General features: G+C 42.4%; 1 protein-coding gene across 1 annotated transcript; it reads right to left on the bottom strand.

The window, feature by feature from the left end:
• CALR3 (calreticulin 3) lies at positions 1 to 19839 on the bottom strand. Its single transcript, XM_084614337.1, has 9 exons — positions 19463 to 19839; positions 17209 to 17310; positions 11260 to 11463; positions 9679 to 9773; positions 6223 to 6432; positions 5119 to 5232; positions 4891 to 5034; positions 1301 to 1393; positions 1 to 228 (listed from the first exon to the last, which is right to left on the bottom strand). The coding sequence occupies exons 1-9, from the start codon at positions 19551 to 19553 to the stop codon at positions 61 to 63; spliced, it is 1221 nt and encodes a 406-aa protein (XP_084470463.1). The 5' UTR covers positions 19554 to 19839; the 3' UTR covers positions 1 to 60.
• Between the last annotated feature and the right edge of the window lie 28 nt (positions 19840 to 19867).

The following is a 19867-nucleotide window of genomic DNA, read 5'->3' as shown; positions in this document are numbered from 1 at the left end:
ACAACAAATTAGAGAAAAGCCAAACTTTAAATATTTCTTTGAAGTCTTTTAAAATAAGAATTAAAGCTCCTCCTTCTTCAGAGTTATCCTGTTTGATTTATCCTTTCCAGATTCTTTTGGCTTTTCTACCTTCTTGTTAAACCTTTCCTTAAAACGCTTTTCTTCTTTTGCCCTTTCCCTTTTCTTTTCTTCTTCAGTCTGTTTTATGTTCATTTTCTTTTCAGGGTCCTGAAGAAATAATGAAAAGGTCAGTTCACAGTAAATATCATTTTGGGTCCAGTTCTGCCAGCTCTCTGTGTACTGAATTTACACTGAAGTCAATAGGAGGGAGTTTGCCAATAGAGGAATTGCAAGGGCCTTTATTTAGAATTGGCATCTAAACTTACTTACAGAATCATCTTTCCAAACTACGCACACAGATTATACTTTAGCAGCAAATGGTTGTTGAACTATTGGTTGACGTCTTAAAATGGAAGATCTGCTACAAGAATACAGGGGGTCAGATTCTGTCCCTGGCCCCTATACAGCCCTCCAGCAGCAACAGGGGCTTCAACAGCCAGAGGGAAAACTGTCCCCAGGGCAGAAGTTGCATAGGGCTGACATGCTCTATGCTGCCACCATAGCGGGCATGCTGGAAGCAGGAATAAATGTGTGGAGGAGTGACTGTAGTGTTCAGCATTATGGCTTTTCTAGGCTGCAGAGCAATCCATTTGCAGCCATAGGGAGGCTGATGTAAGGATGCACTGGCCACGGGAGGTGGCAGAATCTGGACATTTATTCCAGAAATAACAAACCTTAAATTATTAATAACTTAGGGATAAAATCTGACCTCAGTACAACCCTATAAAAGTCAATAGGATTGCAGGAGTTTACATGAATAATCTAATTATTATTTTGTAATTATTGAATCATAGATTACATGCCTGGCACTATTCTAAAAAAAAATATCCAAGTAAGTTCCTTGGGGCTTTAAGCAACCTTTGTGGTCTCTTGACCCTAGGCTGCTCCAAGGGCCAGAGAGGCTCCTAGCAACAAACTATTGGTGTTACTTTATTGCAGCAATGCTGTCTTGATTATCTGCAGCACTATGTGCTCTGTGACCCTTTCCCCAGCATATTCACTTCACCAGGGCTTTTGAGGGGGTCCACAGGAGGCACCCTTATGGCTGTCTTCCACAGTGTCTGCAGCAGGGGAATCCTTGCCTTGACTAGATACAGAGATTTTTAGGACCCCTTTGTACTATTCCAGCCCTTTTACCTGCAAAAAGGGGCCTGGGTGGGAGGAAGAGCTCATCCATTACCTTTGTTTCACCCCAGGTGTCGTCTCCAAAGTCTTCTGCATATTGTTCATCATCTGTGATCAAGAAGTTATCAAAAATTGTTCCAGCTCTCACCTGCAATGGAAAACAAAATCACATTTTTATTTATGTTCCCTATTCATAATTTTAATTTCATTCCTTTTTATTGGTTGTTACTTAATCAGGATGATATTACTGAATATTTTCCTGTACTCAGGGCCCCCCATGTATTCCTCAAAGTCGCTGCAGAATTTGCTAAGGAATTCACCCTTGTTACAGAATCCAAAACCTTGTCTTCACTTGTTTAAACAAAATTTGTTGGTTTAGACAGCAATTCTATTTAGAGCTGGCAAGCGATTAAAAAAAATCAATCAAGATTAACAGCGTGATTAGTCGCGATTAAACAACAATAGAATACCATTTATTTTAAATATTTTTGGATGTTTACTACATTTTCAAATATATTAATTTCAATTACAACACAGAATACAAAGTGTATAGTGCTCACTTTATTTTTTTATTACAAATATTTGTACTGTAAAAAACCAAAAAATTAATTTACCTCATACAAGTACTGTAGTGCAATCTCTTTATCATGAAAGTTGAACTTACAAATGTAGAATTATGTACAAAAAAACTGCATTAAAAAGTAACACAATGTAAAACTTTAGAGCCTACAAGTCCATTCAGTCCTACTTCTTGATCAGCCAATCATTCAGACAAACAAGGTTGGTTACAATTTGCAGGACATAATACTGCTTGCTTCTTGTTTATGTCACCTGAAAGCGAGAACAGGCGTTCACATGGCACTGTTGTAGCTGGCGTTGCAAGATATTTACGTGCCAGATCTGCTAAAGATTCATATGTCCCTTCATGCTTCAACCACCTTTCCAGAGGACATGCTTCCATGCTGATGATGGGTTCTGCTTGATAACGATCCAAAGCAGTGCAGACTGACGCATGTTCATTTTCATCAAGTCAGATACCACCAGCAGAAGGTTCATTTTCTTTTTTGGTGGTTTGGGTTCTGTAGTTTCCCCATCAGAGTGTTCTCTTTTAAGACTTCTAAAAGCATACGCCACACCTCGTCCCTCTCAGATTTTGGACTGCACTTCAGATTCTTAAGCCTTGGGTCAAGTACTGTAGCTATTTTTAGAAATCTCACATGGATACCTTCATTGCATTTTGTCAAATCTGCTGTGAAAGTGTTTTTAAAGCGATCATGTGCTGCGTCATCATCCAAGGCTGCTATAACATGAAATATATCCAGGATGTGGGTAAAACAGAGCAGGAGACATACAATTCCTCCCCCAAGGAGTACAGTCACAAATTTAATTTATCCATTTTTTTTAAAACAAACATCATCAGCACGTCCTCTGGAATGGTGGCTGAAGCATGAAGGAGCATACGAATGTTTAGCATATCTGGCATGTAAATACCTTGCAATGCCAGCTACAAAAGTGCCATGCGAATGCCTGTTCTCACTTTCAGGTGACATGGTAAATAAGAAGCTGGCAGCAGTATCTCACATCAATGTAAACAAACTTGTCTGTCTTAGTGATTGACAGAATAAGAAGTAGAACTGAGTGGACTTGTAGGATCTAAAGTTTTACACTGTTTTGTTTTTGAGTGCAGTTATGTAACCAAAAAAAATCTGCATTTGTAAGTTACACTTTCATGATAAAGAGATTGCACTTCAGTACTTGTATGAGGTGAATTGCAAAATAGTTCATTTTGATTATCATTTTTACAGTGCATATATTTGTAATGAAAAATATAAAGTGAGCACTGTGCACTTTGTATTCTGTGTTGTAATTGAAAATAATATTGAAAATGTAGAAAAACATTCAAAAATATTTAATACATTTCAATTGGTATTCTAAGGTTATAAGTGTGATTAATTGTGATTAATTTGAGTTAATTGCATGAGTTAACTGTGATTGACAGCCCTAATTCTATTACTTGACTTGTCCACAATAGCTTAAGCCATGTTCAAGCATAGTTGTTAAAGTGGATTAATTATACCGTCTATGTAGAAGAGGTCCTCCTTGCTCCTGCCCTCCCCCTCTAGACTTTGCTTCTCAAATCTTTTGTATATGAATATCCTAATTTTCAAATGTACATTGCAAATAGAGCACCTGCAGCTTCTACTGTGTTCAGCAGGAATTGAGGTTGCTTAATACCTCTGAAAATCAGGGCAATAATTTATACACCTCACCTATCTTTGTTGTTTATCCTTCTCTTCTCCCTGCACTGTTTACATTAACTTTTTTTAAATGAATATAGTAAACAAAAAAAGCCTATATATTGTTTCTGCCTTGACATCTGTATAAAAAAGGTACTATATTCAATCAATTTTTTTTTAAATCAGACAATCTACTTAGAAAAAGTTCTCATATACAAAAATGACTTGGCTGAGACGGTGCAGTCACTGAAATACATAGTATAGCTATATAAATAAACAAACTCAATTATGTTAAAATGCTTCCACTCTGTCTTTCTCTTAATCAGTTTAAAATAACTTGTAGATCTGGTATTATACTTATATAAAAATTAAATGAAGTGAATAAACAGCTGAGAAACAGAATGCTTAAAGTTAACTCAGACAAAAATGTTTTTAAGCAATGTCATGAACTGATAGCAAACTATCACTTTGATAGAGGTGAAAAAAACACCCAGAAAATCAGAACAAGTACTTTGGATTGTGTAAGGCAAGGGGCTCAGTGATCAGTAGGAATTCCAATGGAAATTATATTTCAGGGGTGGCTGAACTGCAGTTTGCGAGACCTATGTGGCTCTTTTACAGTTAAAGTGCAGCTTGCGGAGATCTACCCCTTCCTCTCCCCCTACCAGACAGGGTGGGGCGGAAGGGCCCTCAGGGCGTCTGTCTTGCTGTGGGGTGGTGGGGCTAGGAGCTTCTTCCCAATGGGGAGGGGCGTCTCAGGGCTTCAGCCCTGTGGGAGATGCCTGCCAGGGCTTAAGACCCCACTCCCCAAAGGGCTAAAGCCCTTAGGCCCACCACCCCACTGCAGGGCAGAAGCCCCGAGTCCTGGTAAACACATCCGATTCTCGAACTTCTGAAGATTATCGTATGCAGCTCAGAGGGTCAGTAAGTTTGGCCACCCCTGTTGTATTTAAAAGAATGGAGCTCTTGAATAAAATATTGAACTGTTTTTAACAAAAATATTCTGATTTCTTTTACCACTATCTATAGGTTTAAAAGACATTTGTGACCAACTATGCTCCCAGGCTAAAACCAAGTTATAAATCCTCAAAATTAGTTTTAATACAAAAAGCTTAATAAAACTTTTGCTTGGTGAATGTGTAAACACATACTTCATAAGTGTTTATAAAATTATAAATTGAGAAGAACAGTTTATGTCCCTCATTTGTTAGTACATCTGGAGATAATTATGATTTAAACAAATGGCTAAAAATACCTATTGAAATGAGGGCATGTTGAAAATATAGGCATGATCTAACTCCCAACTCACTAGATGATGTGTATATGCAAGGGCAGAACATACTGTTGCATAGTTAAGGATAGGAAGCTCTTTCATTTCCAGTTTCTGTAATAATTAAAAACAACTCACCTGCCAAAGGTCTAGTCCAATGATGCTAATGTTTTCATAGCTATAGATATTGAAGTCTGGTGAGTAGTTTGGGTTTTCAATCTGTGGACAGGGCCAAACTCCTTTATAATTTGGGTTATCAATCTTCCTTGGTTTCCATTCACCCTGTAACAAACCACATGTTCTGAATACTATCATCAAAAGAATAGTCAACTGGAACATGTTATGCATAAATAGAATGATTTATACTCTGTATAATGGATTCTTGATCAGAGGAGGTTGCCATTCTCCATTTGTTGCATTATCCCAATCTTCAGGTTTCTCAGCAGTAGTATCCAGAATGTATTCAGGTTCATCCCAATCCTTTAAAAATATCCAGAAGATAAAGGAAGTAAAATTATCTGGGCTTTATATTCGTACCATGAGGCAAGATGCCATATTGGTTCCCCAACCAATTCAGCTGTGAAAGATTTTTTTTATCATATAATTTTAATAAACAGATCTTTTCAGGAAAAGGAAACCCTCACATACTGACCAATTCAGTATGTATCAAGGTGCTCTTTGCATAATCTGGACAAAAAGGGAAAACTAGAAAATGAATATTAAAATTTATATTTAGAACCTTGATTTATTGTTAAAGCTTGGGGTGGCCTAGTGTAGTGTTAGGCAATGCCAAATCAGAGATTTGGATTCAATCTCTTGTCCTGGTCATTTGTGTCCTGAATTGTCAGAAGTTGGGCTTGCTGGAAGGGGCTTTTGATTAAATCCTAACCTCATTATGCATGTTTACCCAATCAGAACCTATGAAGATTGCTCATATAAGCAGGCTAACAGAGGGTTAATTGTTTGGGGCTGTAATTAACATGATAAGGCAACTCACTGTAGGTCTAATCCAAAACACATTAAAGGCAATCTGATCCTCTCCTCATATAAGCAACCCTCATCATCTTGTCATGTAATTTTTCAAATGACAAGAAAATTTCAGTTACTAACAGTGTATATATCTAAGGAATGGATGGGGCACTTTCTGTTAGCCTTGATAACAGGCCAACTTTGGTACAGAGATGTGCAGCAGTGGAGCTGGGTATCTCCAAATTTAGGGTCCTTGCAAAGCACTTCTGAGTTAAATAATCGTATTTTCATGACATGCAGCTGCTATGCACAGAGAACACCTTGGCCCAGAGAAGTTTCTCCAGGTTCAATTTCACTGTGTACTGGAAGTAGCTCTACCTGATGATATGAACAGTAGTAACAAATCTGTGTTCAATTATAATGAAATAATTAGATATTTCTGACATTTATGTGCTTCCTCAAAAATGCAGGACAGAGGACTATTCAGGAAAAAGAAACCACCTCAGGCTTGACATCATTGGGATCAGCAATTTGGGGTACATCATCCCAATCCTTGGGTTTCTTTGCTGTAGGATCATTTATTTTCCTTGGTGGCAAGAAATCCCAATCATCTTCTAAGGTGCCGGATTCAAGTATTTCATTATCAATTTTTACTTCATAAGTCTGATCTGGTCTTAAAATCAGTGTATACAAATGAGTGAATCCATCAACCTATAAATTTTAAAGAAAGGAAGTTAACTGTTTTCTGAGCCATTTAGAAGTATCACTAAAACATGTAGGTTTTAGAACCAGTTTTGCATCAGAATCACACTACTGCAGAAAATCCATTATAAACAGGCTCAAACAAAAAAAATTCGCAAGGACTTTTATACTGGCTAAACATGAAAAGTTATTTATACAAAAAGCAATCTACTTTGCCAGCAATCTTGTATGTTTCCTCTGCTATTTTTGAACATATATATGTTTGAATAACAGCTTTCTCCCTTTTTAGCCATTTTCTCATGCTTAGACTTGCAGTAAAGACATAACACTTTGTGAATGGCATCTTAAATCTTGCCTTTGAAATGCCTGTCGTCATAAATTTGGCATTAAGAGTTGTTTGCAGGATTATGCAAGATAAAAAAGTTTAAGTCAAATATGTCTGATCATTTTGAAAAAGCAGCAAGAGAAAAAGGTAACTGAGTCTACATTTTAAATGTGAAACATCTGAACTTTTTCCCCTTTGTGAAAGTCTCTGTCTTGACTCTAAACTAAATGGCATGAAGGGGCAGGAGGGAAAGCTTTGAACTGTTACTGACTTACTCTTCTGTGTGGCAGTCAGAGCAGCATTGATGGAGTCCAAAGTAAGCACTGTCTATCCCGGCTTGGCCATAGGAAGAGTTATAATATAGAGAGCATAAGGTGGATAGTGATGGAAAGGGTATATAAAACAACCACAATCCAAAAATACCTTACTAATTTATGACAGGTTTCAGAGTAACAGCCGTGTTAGTCTGTATTCGCAAAAGGAAAAGGAGTACTTGTGGCACCTTAGAGACTAGCCAATTTATTTGAGCATGAGCTTTCGTGAGCTACAGTTCACTTCATCGGATGCATACCGTGGAAATTGCAGAAGATATTATATACACACAGAGAATATGAAACAATACCTCCTCCCACCCCACTGTCCTGCTGGTAATAGCTTATCTAAAGTGATCATCAAGTTGGACCATTTCCAGCACAAATCCAGGTTTTCTCACCCTCCGCCCCCCCCCCCCCCCGCACAAATTCACTCTCCTGCTGGTAATAGCCCATCCAAAGTGACAACTCTCTTCACAATGTGCATTATAATCAAGGTGGGCCATTTCCTGCACAAATCCAGGTTCTCTCACCCCCCCCCCCCCTTTCCCGGGACACACACACACAAACTCACTCTCCTGCTGGCAATAGCTCATCCAAACTGACCACTCTCCAAGTTTAAATCCAAGTATAACCAGAACGTCTGGGGGGGGGGGAGGGGGTAGGAAAAAACAAGGGGAAATAGGCTACCTTGCATAATGACTTAGCCACTCCCAGTCTCTATTTAAGCCTAAATTAATAGTATCCAATTTGCAAATGAATTCCAATTTCCACGGTATGCATTCGATGAAGTGAGCTGTAGCTCACGAAAGCTCATGCTCAAATAAATTGGTTAGTCTCTAAGGTGCCACAAGTACTCCTTTTCTTTTTACTAATTTATATCCCAGACAAAAACAAAGATGTACTTTCAACCTTAACTCTTATCAGTAAGTTAAGGGTGAAAAACATTACAGGGATGTTGTAACTATACCAAAAGAAAGCATTACAAATCCAGGAAATTCAGTTAAGGTTACACTTAGAAATTCAAACGTTAAACTAAGAAATGCACAATATAAGGTTCTAAAGCAACCTGAAGTCTGCCCTGTAGTGATGCCATGTGATAACCATACAACAAGAGTAAATCATTTTAATGTTTGTAGTCCAAAATTAGATTAAATTAATTTTTTTAAGACTTTAGATTTTTTTTTCCCCCCAATATAAAAGTCAGTGGTTCTCAATCTTTCCAGACTACTGTACCCCTTTCAGGAGTCTGATTTGTCCTGCATACCCCAAGTTTCACCTCACTTAAAAGCTACAGGGGGCCCTGCGAAGCTAAAATACATGCTTCAGCCTCCGCTGGAGCTTGGGTTGAAGAATATAATTTAGCTTTGCAGGGCTGCCTGTGGCATTGCCCTGCTTGCCACCCCCTAATGCCAGCCCTGCACTTGCAACCCCCCTAAGCCCCATCCTATGACCCTGCTGGGGAGGGGGGTCACAATCCCCCAGGTTGCGAAACATTGATCTAGATGAGTTGGTGTACCCCTTGGAAGACCTCTGTGTACTCCCAGGGGTAAGTGCACCTGTCATAAATATAAAGGGAAGGGTAAACACCTTTAAAATCCCTCCTGGCCAGAGGAAAAACCCTTTCGCCTGTAAAGGGTTAAGAAGCTAGGGTAACCTCGCTGGCACCTGACCAAAATGACCAATGAGGAGACAAGATCCTTTCAAAAGCTGGAAGGGGGAAGAAACAAAGGCTCTCTCTGTCTGTGTGATGCTTTTGCGGGTTCAGAACAGGAATGGAGTCTTAGAACTTAGTAAGTAATCTAGCGAGATATGCGTTAGAGAGAACAGGAATCTACATTCCATTCAGCACAGCTTATTTTCTCAGTCATTTAAAGAAAACAGAATCTAACGCATATCTCGCTAGATTACTTGCTAAGTTCTAAGACTCCATTCCTGTTCTGAACCAGCAAAAGCATCACACAGACAGAGAGAGCCTTTGTTTCTCTCCCCTTCCAGCTTTTGAATGGATCTTGTCTCCTCATTGGTCATTGTGGTCAGGTGCCAGCGAGGTTATCCTAGCTTCTTAACCCTTTACAGGCTAAAGGGTTTTTCCTCTGGCCAGGAGGGATTTTAAAGGTGTTTACCCTTCCCTTTATATTCATGACAGCACACCTGGTTGAGACCCACTGATATAAGTGATGTAAGCTTGGAGGAGCATATGCTGTATTTTTCAAACACAAGAATGAGGTTGAAGCCCTGCTTTAAATGCAAAATGGAACTCAAACTTAACTAAAGGAGTACCTGTGGCACCTTAGAGACTAACCAATTAATTTGAGCATAAGCTTTCGTGAGCTACAGCTGTAGCTCACGAAAGCTTATGCTCAAATTAATTGGTTAGTCTCTAAGGTGCCACAAGTACTCCTTTTCTTTTTGCGAATACAGACTAACACGGCTGTTACTCTGAAACTTAACTACTGAGTTGTAACTAGTGCCTCCATAATGTGTTTAATATGACAGATCTTTAAATTATTATTTAGTGAGAGTGCCTCTTTAAAGTTATCTAAATGCAGCTATTAGGTGAATTTTAACATAACTAATTTCAGGAATTTCAACAAACTTTTATATTCTAGCATTTACCTTGCATCGGATTCGTTTCTTCATTGGATAAGGTTTACTCTTATAATTTAAAATAACATGGACTTTCTTTGTTTCAGATCCACAAATATCTGGTCCTACAAAAAATTTCATACTGTCTATTCTTAACTTCTTTATACATACACAGTTTGCTTATCTCATGTCTTTTTTTTTTTTTTTTTTTTTTTTAATGCCAGTAGACAGCCCTCAATTCCACATGCCGCTGGATGGATTCCCATTTTTGCTTGCATTGCTTCTCTTCCAATCTCTAGACCTGCCTCAAAATTATATTCTGATTTTACTAACCAAACACTGTTTTAGGGTTTGATTCTCCTGCAGTCCTAATACAGGCAAAAAATCATATAGAAATCCACTACCAACCGCAGTTACCCATGGCCTATATCATAATACATATTTATAGAACTATCTGTGTGACAGACTGGCTATTCATCTGATAAGTCTTTGGACTAAAGCTTACTCTGAGATACACAAGTCCAATTCCCAATTAATGGGAGTTACATGTGAATATATGAGGTGTAGCGGGATGGACACCCGCTCCTGCCCTGAAGGGCTTGAAATCAGCCCTGGGAGAGGGCTTAGGCTGTAAGCTGGCTGCTGCTAGGGAAAGCAGCAACCCTCAGCTGATTGGGGAAACAGCCACAGCTATGGCCATGCCCCAATCAGGGACCAGCCGGCCTTTATAAGAGGGCAGTGGGCCAGGAGGCCACAGTCTGTCTGTCTGTCGAGAGGGAAGGGCCTGACTGCTGGGAGCTGAGCAGGGTACCTAAAGTGGAGCAGGGCTAGGGAAATGCCAGAGGAACTGGAGAGCTCTGGCCCGAGAAACCCCCAGGCTGCAGGCCTTGATGAAGGCTTAGGAAAAGGGTACTGGGGTTTCAGAGGGCAGCCCAAGGGTAGGCCGAAGCAGCAGCTCTAGACCCTCCTTGCCGATGAGTGGCAAGTATACTGCAGTCTGCCCCAGGGAGCAGGGGCTAGATGGTGACTGACAGTAGCAAAGACTGAGGTGAGGTGGGGATAGAGAGTGGGGATTCCCTGGCGGGGGGACCCAGATCTGTGGAGGTACTGCCAGGGGGCAGCATCCCGGTGTGGAAGGGGCACCGGGGTCTGGGAGGGACTTGGGGCCTAGTGGCAAGTGGGACACCAACCTGCAGAGGGCACTCCGGAGGCTGGAAACGCTAATTCCCTGGACAACCAGCAGGAGGTGCCGCAGGGGTGAATCCCGCCCTGTCACATGAGGGCAAATTTTGGACCATCATTGGGATTACCAAAAGCCCTATGATGAAATAATCTTACTGGACATTTGGTTTAATTCTAAAAACACTCATTTGTGTCCCTTAATCAGTTAAGAATGTTAAATCATTTCTAATTTCAATTTGTATTTTGACAATTTATGCTTAAAAATATCTGAACCACAGAGGTGCTGAATTGCTGACCAGTCACAGGATTTTAATCTTATTAGGGAAGTCTTGTATTAAATCTTTTGCTGTACCAGTTCTAGATCTGTCTTTGAAGAACTGTGCAGCTATTGTGACAATATTTTAGCAATGCACATGTAACTAAACTCACCAAACATAATGTAATACTGTGAATCTCCACTCATATTTTTCTGATCCAAGTTTGAAGAAAAGATCTTAACATATCCACCACCACAATCTATCTTCTGCTCATGTTTTACTGTGTACTGAATGACCAGAGATCTTCCTTTATTGCTAAACGGTTTAAATCGTGATGAAATGGCATAAAATTTAGAATTTTCACTAGTTTGCAGACCTATAAAGACATTAATATTTGCATATGGTAACACAATACTTATGTTTTGTTTTCATCTGCTATTAATAAAATAATAAGTTTTAATTACATTAGAATAAGAATGCAGGACCTCTCTTAAGGCAAATAAATTAACATTGATTTAAAAAAAACTATCAACTGGATGTTTGCAAAAAACTCATGGATTCAGCTTTCTTCATTTAAATTGAAAGTAGGGAACAAGTCCTCCTGTCATTTACACTGTTATACATTTGGAGTAATTCTGTGGCACTAAACTTACTTTGGCTTTACAACAGTGTAATCAACAGTAGAATTTAGCCTTATCATATTCCTCGCCAAACTAATGCTAGACGTACTAAAATCAGCCAATTTTAAACATTGACAAAACATCACATGCAAAAAAATGACCTAACCAGACAGTTTTAAATGAAATCACAAAAAACAGTTAGCACTTAATATATGTGAATTAATAATTTGTGTAAAAAAAACCAAACAGCAAAACATGTTTTTAATTTGTATCATAAGTGATTCATAAACATGAGGAAATCTTTGAGGGGGGTAAACAAATGGGGGGAGAAGGGTGATCCAGTGGACATAGTGTACTTGGACTTTCAGAAAGCCATTGACAAGGTCCCTCCCTCACCAAAGGCTCTTAAGCAAACTAAAAAAAGAAAAGGAGGACTTGTGGCACCTTAGAGACTAACAAATTTATTTGAGCATAAGCTTTCGTGAGCTACAGCTCACTTCATCAGATGCATTCAGTGGAAAAAGCAAATTAAGTAGTCATGAGATAAGAGGGAAGGTTCTCTCATTGAAAAGTGGTAAATAGCAGGGTCCCCCCCAGGGATCTGAACTGGGACCACTGCTGTTCAATGTATTCGTAAGTGATCTGGAGAAAGGGGCAAACAGTGAGGTGGCAAAATTTGCAGACGATACAAAATGACTCGAGAGTTAGGTCCAAAGCTGACTGTGAAGAATTAGAGAGGAATCTCACAAAACTGGTTGACTAGGCCACAAAATGGCAGATGAAATTCAATGTTGATAAATGGAAAGTAATGCACATGGAGAAAAAAATAATCCTAACTGTACAGTACATACAAAATGATGGGGTCTAAATTAGCTGTTACCACTGAAGAAAGAGAGATCATGGAGTCATTGTGGATTGTTTGCTGACAACGGCTCAACATGCAGCGGCCGTCGAAAAAGCTAACTGACTATTAGGAACCATTAGAAAAGAGATAGAAAATATCAATCTTATATCTTAACACCACTAATCTAGATATTAAAAAAAATTCATGGTATGCCTACACCTTGAATACTGTATGTGCAGTTTTGGTCACCCAATCTCAAAAAAGATATTTGAATTGGAAAAAGTAAAAGAATAGCAACAAAAATGCTTAGGGGTATGGAACAGCTTCCATATGAGGAGAGATTAAAAAAGACTGGGACTGTTTATCTTAGAAAAGAGATGACAAAGGAGGGATGTGATAGAGGTCTATAAAGTCACAAATGGTATGGAAAAAGTGAATAAGGAAGTGTTTACTCCTTCCCATAACACAAGAACCAGGGGTCACCCTATTAAATTAATAGGCAACAGGTTTAAAACAAACAAGGAAGTACTGCTTCACACAATGCAGAGTCAACCTGTGGAACTCAATGTCCGTGGATGTTGTGAAGGCCAAAACTATAACTGGGTTCAAAAAAGAATTAGGTAAATTCATGGAAGATAGGTACATTAATGGCAATTAGCCAAGATGATCAGGGATACACCACCATATTTTGGTGTTCCTAGGGTGACCAGATGTCCCAATTTTGGGGGGTTGCTTTTTTTTTTAAATATAGGCGCCTATTACCCGCCCCACCTCCTGTCCTGATTTTTTTTTACACTGGCTATCTGGTCACCCTAGGTGTTCCTAAACCTGTGAGTGCCAGACAGAGGATGGATCATTCAATAAATTGTCCTGTTCATTCCCTCTGAAGCATCTGGCACCGTCCACTGTCAGAAAACATGATACTGGGCTAGGTGGACCCTTGTTCTGATCCAGTATGGCCATTCTTATGTTTTCCTTCTATGGTACCTATCTTAGATGTTTCTGTCATTCTAGTATGTAAGCACTTTATGGATTTCACGTAAGCCTTATAATGGCTTATATGCAACTCCTCAGTTTTATTTATGAGCTCTCTAAATGTGCTGAGAATGCACGTGGGTTTATATTACTTATTTTTATATATTTATATTACCAGAAGACCTACATACCCTAGTCATGGACCAGGACCCCATTGTGCTAGGTGCTATATAAACACAGAGCAAAAAAGATGGTCCATGCCCCAAAAAGCTTACAATCTAAATCTAAGAGGAGAGACAACAGATGGCCACAAACAGAGGAATACAAGGAGACAATATTCGTCAGCATGATAGGCAGTGGTATCAGCACACCAGCAGCCTAACCATTGTCAAGTTTTTTGTAGGCATCACTGGGTTGAGTTCAGGATCCTGACGCAGGGAAGAAAGGTAAGCAGCAGGATACGGACCCTGGACTTCAGGAAAGCAGACTTCGACTCCTTCAGGGAACGGATGGCCAGGATCCCCTGGGGGACTAATATGAAGGGGAAAGGAGTCCAGGAGAGCTGGCTGTATTTCAAGGAATCCCTGTTGAGGTTACAGGGACAAACCATCCCAATGAGTCGAAAGAATAGTAAATATGGCAGGCGACCAGCTTGGCTTAATGGTGAAATCCTAGCGGATCTTAAACATAAAAAAGAAGCTTACAAGAAGTGGAAGGTTGGACATATGACCAGGGAAGAGTATAAAAATATTGCTCGGGCATGTAGGAATGATATCAGGAGGGCCAAATCGCACCTGGAGCTGCAGCTAGCAAGAGATGTCAAGAGTAACAAGAAGGGTTTCTTCAGGTATGCTGGCAACAAGAAGAAAGCCAAGGAAAGTGTGGGCCCCTTACTGAATGAGGGAGGCAACCTAGTGACAGAGGATGTGGAAAAAGCTAATGTACTCAATGCTTTTTTTGCCTCTGTCTTCACTAACAAGGTCAGCTCCCAGACTGCTGCGCTGGGCATCACAAAATGGGGAAGAGATGGCCAGCCCTCTGTGGAGATAGAGGTGGTTAGGGACTATTTAGAAAAGCTGGACGTGCACAAGTCCATGGGGCCGGACGAGTTGCATCCGAGAGTGCTGAAGGAATTGGCGGCTATGATTGCAGAGCCATTGGCCATTATCTTTGAAAACTCGTGGCGAACGGGGGAAGTCCCGGATGACTGGAAAAAGGCTAATGTAGTGCCAATCTTTAAAAAAGGGAAGAAGGAGGATCCTGGGAACTACAGGCCAGTCAGCCTCACCTCAGTCCCTGGAAAAATCATGGAGCAGGTCCTCAAAGAATCAATCCTGAAGCACTTGCATGAGAGGAAAGTGATCAGGAACAGCCAGCATGGATTCACCAAGGGAAGGTCATGCCTGACTAATCTAATCGCCTTTTATGATGAGATTACTGGTTCTGTGGATGAAGGGAAAGCAGTGGATGTATTGTTTCTTGACTTTAGCAAAGCTTTTGACACGGTCTCCCACAGTATTCTTGTCAGCAAGTTAAGGAAGTATGGGCTGGATGAATGCACTATAAGGTGGGTAGAAAGCTGGCTAGATTGTCGGGCTCAACGGGTAGTGATCAATGGCTCCATGTCTAGTTGGCAGCCGGTATCAAGTGGAGTGCCCCAAGGGTCGGTCCTGGGGCCGGTTTTGTTCAATATCTTCATAAATGATCTGGAGGATGGTGTAGATTGCACTCTTAGCAAATTTGCGGATTATACTAAACTGGGAGGAGTGGTAGATACGCTGGAGGGGAGGGATAGGATACAGAAGGACCTAGACAAATTGGAGGATTGGGCCAAAAGAAATCTGATGAGGTTCAATAAGGATAAGTGCAGGGTCCTGCACTTAGGACGGAAGAATCCAATGCACCGCTACAGATTAGGGGCCGAATGGCTAGGCAGCAGTTCTGCGGAAAAGGACCTAGGGGTGACAGTGGATGAGAAGCTGGATATGAGTCAGCAGTGTGCCCTTGTTGCCAAGAAGGCCAATGGCATTTTGGGATGTATAAGTAGGGGCATAGCAAGCAGATCGAGGGACGTGATCGTCCCCCTCTATTCGACATTGGTGAGGCCTCATCTGGAGTACTGTGTCCAGTTTTGGGCCCCACACTACAAGAACGATGTGGATAAATTGGAGAGAGTCCAGCGAAGGGCAACAAAAATGATTAGGGGTCTAGAACACATGACTTATGAGGAGAGGCTGAGGGAGCTGGGATTGTTTAGTCTGCAGAAGAGAAGAATGAGGGGGGATTTGATAGCTGCTTTCAACTACCTGAAAGGGGGTTCCAAAGAGGATGGCTCTAGACTGTTCTCAATGGTAGCAGATGACAGAACGAGGAGTAATGGTCTCAAGTTGCAGTGGGGGAGGTTTAGATTGGATATTAGGAAAAACTTTTTCACTATGAGGGTGGTGAAACACTGGAATGCGTTACCTAGGGAGGTGGTAGAATATCTTTCCTTAGAGGTTTTTAAGGTCAGGCTTGACAAAGCCCTGGCTGGGATGATTTAACTGGGAATTGGTCCTGCTTCGAGCAGGGAGTTGGACTAGATGACCTTCTGGGGTTCCTTCCAACCCTGATATTCTATGATTTGATCACAGCAAAGGAGAGTTTTGAGGAGGGTTTTTAAAGTGGATAATGAGGTGGCTTTGCAGATGTTTATACAAGTACTTCTCAAGCGTGAGGGGGAGCATGGGATAAAACCCCAATGTGCTTATTTAAAAATTTAACAAGTTGGTGATGAAGGCTGGCATCATGGGCCAATCAGAAGTGAGAGTCAACAGCTTGATAGTGAATGAGATGATAGGTAGAGCTGATACAGAATATGCAGGGCCTGAAAAGTTAAAATAAGCAACTTATATTTGATGTGACTGAGATGGGGAGCCAGTGGAGGGTTGACATGATCAAAACAATGGGGTAAATAACATTATCTTTATTGCAGCTTTCTGAATGGAGATGAGCAGGGCAACACTGCATTTGTTAAGGAAATTGCAGTAATCAAGACGCAAGATGAGAGCTTAGACAAGAGTTTTAGCTGTGTGGATGTATCTTAGCTATATTATGCAGAAAAAAATCAGTAAGATTTAGCTTGGATGTGAAGACCTACAGAGACATCCATACAGAAGATGATCTCCAGGCTAGGGGCCCGAGTGAGTGACAGACAGGATATTGTCACCATCCACAGTGATCAAGAAAGGAGATAGAAGGAATGGCATGGATGAAAGATTAGGAGCTTTGCTTTAGCCATGTTGAGCTTGATCTGATATCTAGACATCAACAAGGAAATGTCAGAGAAACAGATTGAGATTTTAGTTTGTACAGGAGATAAAGATGGAGTAGAGAAGTAGATCTGAGAGTCACCAGATGGAGTTGAATTTATGTTTGCAGATAAGATTACTCAAAGATCAGGTGTAGAGGGAGAAGTGAAGGAGACCAAGGGCAGAGCCCTCTGGAAACCCCGCATAAAGTTGGAAGGTGAATGAGGAGAATCATCTGAAGGACACAATGAATAAAGAGATTAGAGAGGTAGGAAGAGAACCAGGAGAAGACAGTCATGGAAGCCAAGGGAGGACAAGATTTCAAGAACAACATGTCAATTATTAACAACGTATGCAGTCCTAATAACACATTTTAAATGAAATGCACAAACCTTTATCTCTGACTGCATCTCCATAAAACTTTCCAGCTGTTAGTCTAAATTTCCCATAATTGGATTTATATTGAGAATTTATCCATCTGTCTTGCCATTTAACTGTTAAATGATATTAAATATTAGTAATCTGATACCAATAGAAACATTTAGGCCACTAAATAAATTAAAACGACACAGACAAGGTCTCTCAAATTTTAAAACTTTTTGAAACATACTTTTATATACAAAAACTCCTCAGAAGTTTGAAAATGAAATCTGTTCCGTTACTCATTATTACCTTTTGTTATAGAGTAAATGAATCAGAATTATAGGCCTGGAAGGGACCTCAGGTGGTCATCTAATCCAGTCCCCTGCACTCGTGGCAGAAGAGTAATGGACTGTTCACACTAACTTTTTTTTAAAGCATTTATTTCAGGGGAAGAAAGGTGAAACTACTTATAAAGAATTGAGTGAAATTTCTAAAGCAAAAAAAGTGGGGGCAAATCTTGATAGGCCCCAACTATCAAGGGATAAAAGTGTCTTCAGCAACTTCTCAAAGGGCCAGAAGTGACAGATCTGGTCTTCCAGTGAAGTGGATCTGAACTGAACAAGGCAGAACACGATGAGGTGTATTCAAGACAGGAGGCTGCTTAATAGGGTGGTGTGGAACACAAGTTTGCTGCCTCTAATCTGCAGCCAGTACATCCTGTACAATAACCGCTTCAGACTCAGTGTGCTGAGAAGGGCTGAACTAAGTTACCTATTTATTCAGGACCTCTCTGAGTCCCAGACTCTTCCCATATTCCCTAAGGATCACTCCTTTCTAAAAACTTCTCCCCAACCTGGGATTCTCCGTTCACCCAGCAGGAATTGCACCCCCAACTCTCATGGCCTTAGAAATTCCTCAACCCTTTAATTAGGGTTGGCAGGTGTCCAGTTTTTGAGCGGAATGCCTGGTCAAAAAGGGACCCTGGCAGCTCTGGTCAGCACTGCTGACCAGGCCGCTAAAAGTCCAGTCAGCAGTGCAGCGGGGCTAAGGCAGGCTCCCTGCCTGCCCTGGCTCCACAGAGTTCCCGGAAGTGGCCGGCATGTCCCTGCGGCCCTTAGGTGAAGGGGCGATCATAGGCGCTGACTCTGTGGGTGCTCTGGGGCTGGAGCACCCACAGGGAAAAATTAGTGGGTGCTCTGCATCCTCCCCTGAGCGTGCTGCATCCCTGCTCCTCCACCTACATCCCAAAGCTTGCTGCGGCCAAACAGCTGTAGCAAGCTCTGGGAGGGAGGGGGGAGGAGTGCAAACATGGCGCGCTCAGGAGAGGAGGCGGGGAAGAGGTTGGGCCGGGGCAGAGATGGAATAGAAGTCAGCACTTATGGGGGCGATCAGGGAAGCTCCGTGCACTGCCCCCACCCTGTGTACTGGCTCCCCACCTCCCATTGGCTGGGAATCCCGGCCAATGGAAGCTGCAGGGGTGGCACCTACAGGCACGGGCAGCACACACCATGCAGAGCCTCCCACTTGCCCCATGCCTAGGAATCAGACATGCCATCCGCTTCTGGGGGCAGCGCAGAGCCAGGGCAGGCAGGGAGCCTGCCTTAGCCCCACTACTCCGCCGACTGGGAGGCACCTGAGGTAAGCACTGCGTGGCTGGAGCCCAAACCCCCACCCCAGGCCCAGATTGGAACCCCCTCCCCAAGCCCAGCCCTGAGCCCACTCCCACACACCAAACCCCTTGGCCCCAGCCCAGAGACCTCTCCTGCCCCCCTAATCCCTGGCTCCACACCAGAGTCTACACCCCCAGCCAGAGCCCTCATCCTCTCCTGCACCCCAACCCCCTGCCCCAGTCTGAAGCCCCCTCACGCACACCTAACCCCTCATTTCTAGCCCCACACCGGAGCCCTCACTCCCTCCCACACCAGCCCCAACCCAGTGAAAGTGAGTGAGGATAGGGGAGAGTGGGTGATGGACAGGGGGAATGGAGTGAGGTGGAGGGTGGGGCCTCAGAGGTGAGGCAGGGCAAAGGTGTTCAGTTTTGTGTGATTAGAAAGTTGGCAACCCCACCCTTAATCGCTCTCGGAAATTCCCTTTCCCCTCAGGACTCGCATACCACAGTGAGCTGGGGGGCGTCAATGGGCACTTTCCCACTGCCCCTACCCCACCCAGGTTCATCGCCACCTATCAACCCAACCTCTTGGACACACTCCCCTTTCCTCAGAGAACTCCCCCAGGCTCGCCCCATCCTCTCGCCGATCTCCACCGGACTCCCTCCTGGGTCACCTCCATCCATAAACTGCTCCCGGAAATACACGACGGCGTGGGCAGCGCTGAGCGCTGCCCAGAAGAGCAGGGCGAGGCCCAAGGGCCCCATTTCTCTGTCGATCCCGCTTTCCCCCCGCAGGGAAGCCGTCTTCGCCCGAGCAGCCCGGGAACCACAGTAACCGAACCAAACGCCGTCGCCAGCTAATCTGCCGGTGCTCGCCCGACCTCCCTCGCGCCTCAGGCCGAAGTCACAGTTGATTGGTCCTTGCCCTCGCGCCAGTTTGGCGCTGTTTGATTCGTATTCTCGCGCCTCCTGGTGGAGAGGGCTCTGATTGGTTTAGAGCCATGAAGGAGCGCGGACTGTCCGGCACCACCTGCCGGTCCGGCCCGCCCACTTCCGGCCGTAATGTGTGCCGGGACTGG

This window comes from Lepidochelys olivacea, assembly GCF_965140295.1.
Source record: "Lepidochelys olivacea isolate rLepOli2 genome assembly, chromosome: 25".
Classification (NCBI taxonomy): Eukaryota; Metazoa; Chordata; order Testudines; family Cheloniidae; genus Lepidochelys; species Lepidochelys olivacea.
This window is presented reverse-complemented; position numbering and strand designations above follow the sequence as displayed.

Excerpts from the sequence above, each read along its gene's own strand:
- CALR3 (XM_084614337.1), bottom strand. The coding sequence starts at position 19,553 with ATGGGGCCCTTGGGCCTCGCCCTGCTCTTCTGGGCAGCGCTCAGCGCT. Across the intron at positions 6,433-9,678 it reads AGAAACGAATCCGATGCAAG|GTTGATGGATTCACTCATTT; the intron begins GTAAATGCTAGA and ends TAAAATTTATAG. Across the intron at positions 5,233-6,222 it reads CCAATGATGTCAAGCCTGAG|GATTGGGATGAACCTGAATA; the intron begins GTGGTTTCTTTT and ends ATATTTTTAAAG.